Source organism: Pangasianodon hypophthalmus, chromosome 17 (genome assembly GCF_027358585.1).
Source record: "Pangasianodon hypophthalmus isolate fPanHyp1 chromosome 17, fPanHyp1.pri, whole genome shotgun sequence".
In the NCBI taxonomy this organism is placed as follows: domain Eukaryota; kingdom Metazoa; phylum Chordata; class Actinopteri; order Siluriformes; family Pangasiidae; genus Pangasianodon; species Pangasianodon hypophthalmus.
In genome coordinates, this window is record NC_069726.1 from 1,405,304 (window position 1) to 1,414,618 (window position 9,315).

A 9,315-nucleotide genomic window follows, 5' to 3' on the forward strand; every position below is an offset into this window, starting at 1 on the left:
GTGCAAAAGTTTAGACACCCTTCCAGTTGTAAAGTCTCAGAACTTAAGTAACTCCTTAGGCCTTACTTGACACATTAGGACACGTTGCTCAGGCCAAGAAAATCATTATGAATAATCATCAGAGTGTAATAAATTCTCTCTTTACACCTTGTGCTACAACTCAACAACTCATGGGCTCCTCCGAGTAGCTGACTGAGGATCTGAAAATGAAATTAACTGCATAACTAGGATCTGCATGGAAGAGTCATCAGAAGGAAACTTCGCCTGAAACCTCGTCACAGAAGTATGAAAAATATGAAAGATAGCATGTAGATAAGCCAGAGGTATTTTGGTAACAAGTGCTGTGGACTGATGAAGTACAATCACCAAAGGTATATCTGATGTTTGGCCCTGTTCACACCTGGAATTAACGTGACGTGGGTAATCCGAACATCAGTGGACAGCGCTAATTACAGGTGTCTCAGAGATGAAATTGTTATCCAATCACTCACTAGGCTAATGGATAAAGGTGATGCTATTGCAGCAAAGACAAAAGCAGCTGCTTTTCGTAGCTTCTTTTGTCATCTCATCTCTCATTCATTTATAAGAGTCATTAGCAGACAACATGATTGAAGCGTTTGACAGGCTGTAGAGTTATATCAGAAAAGATTCACAAGACATTTCCGCCTGAAAACAAATGTAGCACAAGTCTGATACAATAAGTGTGTGTGACACCCTTCCTCAAGCGGACACGTGTGAAATCTGATCACAAGTGGTCACAGGAGACGCATTCAAAATGCCAGGTGTAAACGGCTACGCGTTTCGGCTTTCCACTTGTGATCGGATCACTCGAGACACGGCCTATGGAGAAAAAAAATGAAGCAGCATTTGATGAAAAGAACACCTTGCCAACTGTTAAGCACGGGAAGAGAAAGACTTCAAACTGACTACAGAAAGCAAACTGTGGTATCTGCCGAAGGGGGAGTTACTACGTACGAGGAAATACTGACTTAGTAGGGTGTCTAAACTTTTGCACACACCACAATTAATTTTTTTTTTTTTCTAGTTTTTTAAGATCATCAAATATAAAGTAAGTGTGCATTAACATTTGTGGAAAACTGTTATTTTTAAAAATATAATTTGCTGCAGAGGTTGCGTTTACGTAATATGTAATTTGGCCAGGGGTGCACAAACTTTTGAATATAACTGTGTGTCTGTGTGTGTGTGTGTGTGTGTAAAAAGGGATTGCATTGTTGTTTGAGATGATGCAGAGGGAATCTCCTCACCCATGGTGTGTGTGTGTGTGTGTGTGTGTGTGTGTGTGGAGCTCTGCTACCTGCAGACTTGTGAAAATGGTTTCTTTATAAAAAAAAAAATATATATATATATATATATATAGCGCTACATCCCTTCATCCTGACCCACTTAATAATCATCACTCAGTGTGGAAACACCCTCAGCGAGAGAGAGAGAGAGAGAGAGAGAGAGAGAGAAGACAGGCAGAAAGAGAGATTTTTATTTGAAAGTCAAATAGAAAAAAAAAAGCCTGGTGATTCAATATCATTTACTTGTGTGTGTGTGCGTGTGTGTGTGTGTGTGTGTGTGTGTGTGTGTGTGTGTGTGTGCGCGCATGTGTGTGTGCATGTTGTATTTTTTGGCTCTGTGAACTGTATTGAGATTCAGGACAAAGCAGAGCTGAGACGCAATCACTTCAATCCTGGCAGAAAGAAAAAGAGAATAAAGAGAGGCAGAGAGAGAGAGAGTTCACTAAGCTCCACTTGCTTGTGTGTGTGTGTGTGTGTGTGTGTGTTTAAAGACAGAGAGACAAAAGCACAGACACAGGAGAAATAAGAAGAGCACAGAAGAGAGAAAAACAGAGAAAGGAAGTGTGTGTGTGTGTGTGTGTGTGAAGTGTTTGAAGTGTTTTATTCCTCTTCTACCACAGCAATTTGCCAATTTATTTATTAAAGAATGACATCATACTTTTTTTTATCCCTTTATAGGTACATTTAATGTTTGTGAATCAGGTTAGTTCCTGTTATAACTTAATAACCTTCACCATATCAACACTTACACACCTTTTCTAAAGTGGAGCGTCTGTTGTATAAGCTGTTACTATAGAAACGGCAACGATAATTAGAACCAGTGCATTCATATAATCCTGTTGTAGAAAATGAATCGAGGCTTTGCGACCAATCAGAATCCAGAATTCAGCAGCAGGGGGGTAAGTGTTCATTACTACACAGAGATTGAGCTGTACGTTTCGATCGCTGTGTTTTTACCCCAAGAGATGATAATATACGGGTTAGAGTGACATTCCCTTTCTCGGAAAACTACACACCTCACCATTTTCCAGAATTTTCCGAGCTATAGGTCACACTGCTTTTGTTTCTAGCAGGTGTGATGCATTACACAGCTCAGTGAAGGATCTCTAACGTTCTCATTAGCATGATTGGAACCAGGCGCTTTCATAATTACGAGATTATTAAACGGAAACACAACCGGAGTCTCTGTATATCTTATTTACACCACAGTGCTGTTGAGCTCTGGATCCTGATTGGTCAGGAGGATGTTGATTAATTCTCTAGAACAGCAGCTCTGACAGTGGTGCAGCTGCAAACCACAGGTTTCTATTAATACACTCGTTCTAATACGTTATCGTTTCTATGGTAACAGCTCATTCACAGGGACGTGTATGGCGGACGCTCCACTAATGAATGGATAAAAAAAAGATTGACATGGTGAAGTTTTCTGTAAATGTAACATTTAAGGAAGGAGTCTCCAGTGTCAGCACTTTGTAACAGTCAGAGGTAAAACTTTAACGTTAAGTTTTCTGACATCTTCAGGACAGAGGAGTTTACGCTTCTGTGCAGTTTTGCATTTTTTTTTTTTTGTCTTATTAACTAGAAGAGAGAGAAAAAGGAGGCTGGTGAGGGAACGAGTGTTTATAGCTGCTATAACATAAGTGACAACAGGAACTAACATGTTTCATGGAACGTTAAATGTAACTATAGCTGGATAAAAAGCATGCTGCGTCATTCTTTATTAATAAAAATTGTAAATCATGGAGTGTTTTATTCCGTGTGTAAAAGAGTAAACTGTAAATGGCAAGACAGGACAAGAAAATGAAACCCACTTCTCCATATTTAAATAAATCTGACTTGCATTCCTCTCGCCCATAACTCAACACACTTCTGATTCTTTTCAAAAATGGACGATTTAAGAATATTAATCAGAGAGTTCTCGGAGTTAGATGAGGTCAAACGCGCTCCTGTAACTCAGAGCTCATCGACACGTCTCGCTTGTGTGTGTCTTCGTTGTGAAGCGTTTGACTTTGAGAAGGTGATTCGTTCGTCATCGTCAGAGAATGAAGAGGAGGAAGAAGAGGAGGAGGAGGAGGAAGAACGGGAGGAGGAGGAGGAGGAGGAGGAGGACAGATTTGCGGGACGATTAGATCCGCACGCCTCCGTCTGTCAATTTCATGCTCGCTGGAAGTTTATTGATTGCGGGACGTGTCTCTGACGTCGTAGCTCCGAGCTTTTCACTTTTATCAGGTTAATGGAGTTTATCAGCAGCGACACTTTACACACACCACTGAGCCAGAGTGATTACAAGCTGACGTGTAATACAGAGACGTGTCGGAGAAAACACACACACACACACACACACACACACACAGGACGTGATAGGAATTAAATCTGTGCTGTATTTTCTGGATTATTTTTTCTGGAAATTTCTTTCTACTAGGTTCTGTGGCCTTTACAGCTTACACAGTGGCACTTTATTTAATTACTGTTTTTTGGTAATTGTAACACACACACACACACACACACACATGAACGTTTCTAACTGCAGTGTAAACACTAACAAGTTGTAAGATTAAATTAAATTCTTTAAATAACATTTAGAACATTAGCTGAAGGCATTTTATTGCACATGATGATTATATATATATATAGTTTCACTTCCTTTCACTTCCTGTTTTCCTTTTGTGGGAGTTTTGTGTGCAGCTAGTTAATATTTTATTTTATATATTTATATTTTTATTAATTGATTTTCTATTTTTTTTCTATTTTGTATATTCTATTTAATTTAATGTAATTTGATTTTCTTTTAAGGAAGTATTTTAGTCAAGCTACATTTTCTCTTTGTGCATCCGTTAATCCTTTATTTCTAGATTTTTATTATTTTATTGTTTTTATGAAACTCGGATTCGGCAGATTTTTAATCAGTGACGATTAAAGCAGGTTTAGAAAACGAGCTTGTACAGGGCTCGAGCTTCAGCATTGCTGTAAGCAGATGTTTATTATTAAACATGTAGGGAAGGAGTCTCCAGTGTCAGGGGTAAAGCTGTAACTTTAGGTTCTCTGACATTTGCATGTGTTTTTTTTCTTATTAACTTTATGAGAGAGAAAAAGAGAGGCTGGTGAGGGAACGACTGTTTACAGCTGCTATAACGTAAGTGACAACAGGAAGTAACTCGTTTCCACAACAAGAAATGTAACTATAAACAGCTAAAAATTTCGAAATGTCACTCTTTTTGTTAGTGTTGGTAAACAGCTGTGGTGTTAGAGGAATAAAACACTTCTGTTGTAGGATAATAATCACCTTCACAGTGGTAGCTGTAACTCCGCTTCCTCACACCAGCCAGTTGTTGATTATTTTCCCATAACAGCACGACATGCTGTGTTTTATTCCTTAATTAACATGCACACAGATAAGCGTTCAGTATTTAGATTTCAGTTTAGATTTCTGCAGACAGTTTCAGAGACACACGTCTCCTGTTTCAGACGCCTGGCTTACGAACGCAGAGGACATTCACTTAGAGATGTAATCAAACACCATGCAGAGAGAGAGAGAGAGAGAGAGAGAGAGAGAGAGAGAGAGAGAGAGAAGGTCAGAAGGCTGCACCACATGCTCTAATCTCTCTAATCGTCTCATTAAGATTCAATCTGCCACGAGATGCAATTCGGCCATTTTCAGACGCACGTTTAACTCACACACTCACATCAGGCTGAAGTTTCTCCACCAGGGGGCGCTTCATCCGCTCCAGCAAATCTCTCAAACGTTGATGAGGTAAAAAGTCTGAATCACATCCTCCGCCTGTGTAGTAAGGTTTGTTTTCTTTTTTCAAACTCACCTTCAGCGAGGTGTTCAGCGTCTCAGATTGTCTCAGATTGTCTCAGATTGTTGATGAGTTTTCTGGCTATTTAATGTTCTGTGAAACGAATTAGTTCCTGTTGTTACTTACGTTATAGCAGCTATAAACAGTCGCTCCCTCACCAGCCTCTCTGTTTTCTCTGTTAATAAGACAAAATGATTATTGTTTACATTGGATAATTTTAAACGAATTTTTACAATTGTTTACATTTTGTCATTTAAAGAGTTTTATTTTTACAATTAGTCGAATTTTAAATATGGATTTAACAATTCTATTATTTATTTATTTATTTTAAACAACTGTTTTTGCATTACGATGATTAATCTCTGAATGGATCGGTGCTTTCATGCAGTAGTGTGTAGCTGCAGCAATACGAAGCCTCTGGATGAGCAGAAATAGAGGAAACTCCATAATTATTGGCACCCTTAAATATATATAAAATAATTCACACTCGAGAGCTTAGGTTCTGTTTGCTAAGTCAGGTATTTTTTCACTAGCTAGGTTTCGCTTGCTTTGTTTAACGTTGTGTCTCTAGGTTATAGTTTGTTCACTGAGTGAACTTTCACTCGGTTAGCTTTTGTTTCGTTGGTTAGCCTTCACTTGCTCGGTGGCTCATACGCAAAGAAAGCATTAAAGTGTAGACAGAATTAGCTCCGCCCACTTTTCATGGGAAGAGAAGAAATCCTGACAGGACAGTATAAATAAAACACAACGACAGGAGCAGATAAACTCAGACTTGTTGTTATTTGCTGTTTTTTTTCAGGAGCACTTCAACTCAGAGTGTAAGTTTAAAGAGAGTGTGTTCGAGAACTACTATGTGACGTACTCGTCCATGCTGTACCGTCAGAGCCAGTCGGGTCGCTCGTGGTACATCGGCATCAACCGCGACGGCCAGGTCATGAAGGGCAACCGGGTGAAGAAGACCAAAGGCGCCGCCCACTTCCTTCCCAAGGTCATCGAAGGTCAGTCTCCTTCATGTTCTATTCAGCGCCAACACTAAACTTTATGCTAACAAGCCAAAGTAAAAGCGTCACGTTGCTCACATCACTGTGTGGCGTTCACACCTGGTTGCTATGGTTACTTGCGTCTTTCCCCAGTTGCCATGTATAAGGAACCTTCGCTGCACGAGCTCGAGTCCGAGCAGAGCCCGCCTCGAAAGACAGCCAAGACGTCGGACTCGCTGCAGAACGAACGCAACGGGGCGCAAAGATCCGACGCCTCCTTATAACACAGGGAGGTCAGAGGGAGAGGGAGGCGGAACTCAAAGAACTCCAACACCTCCAGGAACTCCATTTCCCATCATGCACCATGGCAGGAAGTTCTCAGATTCTGGGAGGTGTCATGGTGGGACCTGAGAGAGGAGAACCCCACGTCTTCCTTCCTTCTGATTCAGCATGAGCTTCCTCAGCCCCGTCATCACACTCTTACACTCCAATATCCCAGCATGCAACAGTCCTGCGGAACAAGATGGCCGCCGTCTACACACTCCGACATAATGAGTCATCTTCCTTTCCCGCTTCCGCAATACTGCAGCCTGATTTGTTGCTTATTTTTACATTTGTGGTTCATGTATTCATATTTTGTTAGTGCTGAACATTAAGTGTGTGTTTGAGAGAGAAGGAGAGAGAGAGATCAGTAAATGATTAGCGTCCAGTGATTAGCATTAGCCTTAGCATCCACCAGCACAAGGAGGTTCTATCTGCTAAACAGCGTCTTTGACAGAAAACAACAAAATAAAAAGGATTTCGCAACGAAAGTTAGCATTTTTAACATCACAAACCCAACAGCTAGTGTTTCTAAAAAAAAATCGAACGTTTTTGTACTCGCTTCACATCATCATAACAATCCTCGATACCAAATAACGAGTATGAAGACTGGTGACTTTATATTGAGAACTAATTAATCCGGAGACCAAACACTTTTCCGTTTTTCATTTAGTTACCACGTAGTAGAATTTGATTCGGAGAGAAAAACTGGATAAACAGGTGATACATTCGGTAGTTTTTTAAAATAATTTTTTACAATCGATCTTTCACCAGCTAGCTGAGTTTTATTAACTTCTAAATTACGTTGTAGCTTATAACGGTTTTTTCATTTACAAAAAAGGTTCATTGAGAGCAAATATTTCCACATTTGCAACAAAATATCACTGAATATTAATTAATTAAAGTTCTCAAGAGGAAGTCCTGGTTAGCTAAGCTAGCTACCTAAAAAAAAGCAATAACCTCCTGTGGTAACTTTAGCTAGCTAGCACTCTTTATTAAGCGGTTAAATATTGAATTATAGCTTTTCCCTCACTGTAGTTCACCGTTTTCTCTCCTCCCTATTCGTCTTTTCTCATTCCGTACTCTTTCCGTCACCAGCGAAATAAATGCAACGTGAAAAGCGTGGAAAAGTGAATTTCACGAGGACGAGGATGAGGACGAGGACGAGGGTGTGGGTAATAACTGTGCTAACTCTGTTTTGGTGAAGAGAGGAATGTTCTTTCTAAATTTAGACCTTCATAAATCAGTTTTTTAATTTTTTAAAAATTTTATTTATGGGTTTATTCAGGGCCGAATATGCAGGCATTATTCCACTGCGCTAACTCCCTGATCCGATTCTTTCCGGGGATTTCAGCCATGATTGCTTGTATTGTTCACAATGCATCATGGGAATGATGGGCCGAAGTTCGTCAGAAATGATTAGCGCTTTGCAGGGTTTATTGACACGACGGCGCTGTTTTCCTAGTGTGTGTGTGTGTGTGTGTGTGTGTGTGTGTGTGTGTTATGTATGTGAGAGATTGCTAATCCATTTGCATTTTTGTCCTTCCTACACACACACACACACACACACACACACACACACTGCTGCTAATCCTCTCACAGCATTTAACCAATCCACACACACACACACACACATAAAGGGTGCCCTTCACCCGAGCTAAATGCTGCTGTGTGTAATGAAAAACAAAAAAATTGTTGGCTGGAGATCGGATAAGTGGTGCTTCTCGTTAACATCGTGCTAGCGTCGTCTCAGGATAAACGGATGGATTAGCATGGCTAAATTTTAAACAAGACTCTAGCATCCATGTTTTATGCGAATTTTGAAAATAAGACTTAAAAAATACCCTAAAAGAATAAACTGGAATAAAACGGATAAATATCGTAACTTTTTGCGCTTGGCCGAGGTGGAAAAGTCGGTCTGTTGATATTGAAAAAAAAACGTGCGAAAATGTTATGGAAATGTGATTTTTTTTTAAAATAAATGATGATGTAGGCGACATCAATCACATGTTTCAGTCAAATATCTAAACATTAAAATCCGCAGAAATGGAAATGGGTGAACTTCAAATGTCATTATTATGCTACTGTTGTGTCGCTTTTCTTTACGTACACAGATGAAATTAGAGTCTAGTCACCTTACGTTGTCTTCACATCATCTTTTCACGTGACCGTCGTCGATGGAAACGTAAATTCATTCGCATTTGCTTCTGCAGACTTTTTGGAAATTCACAAAAAAAAATTGTGCAACGTTCGAATGGAAACGTGGCTAGAGAGCTGGTCGATGTTGAATACGGTTTACGAAAGTTGCTGAAGGTCTTGCGAAAGGCCAAGAGTCGAGTCCAGTGCAGGTCATGCAAAGGTCAGAGCAAGTGAAACTCCGAGCCAGATTTGAAAGGACAGAAGTAGCTAGAACTCACTTTTACGTTTAAAAGATGAAATGTTAATTAGCTAATACTGCCACTGAACGTCAAAGAAGGTTGTAAAGGGTTTATGAAAGTTGTTGAATGTTACAGTATGTCAGAAGAAATGTTTCTGCAGGTAGAGAAGGGTGGATACAAGGTCATGCGAAGGTCAAAAGTCCACAAGTATCAGGACATCAACGGTGTTACAAGAACGTCACTAAATGTAAGAACAACTGCTTAAGAATGTCGCAGAGAATGATTTTGAATGTTGCCTAAAGATAGTTGTAGTGAGGTTACAGAAGGTCATGTCAAGTCGAGAGCTGGGTGGATTCAAGGTCACACAAAGGTCAGCACAAATAGTCGCTCATCCCAGATTTAAAACATTACAAACTAAAAAAGGAGGCGTTCCTTCTAAACGTCAAACCTGAAATCTTAAACAACTACGACCAAGCAACGCTGATGAATGAATAAAAAAAATGCTTACGAATGTGACGGAGTGATTTTCTGA

General features: G+C 39.8%; 1 protein-coding gene across 1 annotated transcript in view; it reads left to right on the top strand.

Moving 5' to 3' along the window:
• The window catches only part of fgf11b (fibroblast growth factor 11b), a 26,677-nt gene extending 18,781 nt beyond the window's left edge, over positions 1–7,896 (top strand). The window contains exons 4-5 of the mRNA XM_034312493.2: positions 5,904–6,102; positions 6,238–7,896. Coding sequence (XP_034168384.1) covers positions 5,904–6,102; positions 6,238–6,368 — 330 coding nt within the window. The 3' untranslated portion in view covers positions 6,369–7,896. The remainder of the gene's footprint in view (positions 1–5,903; positions 6,103–6,237) is intronic.
• The last annotated feature ends 1,419 nt before the right edge of the window (positions 7,897–9,315 follow it).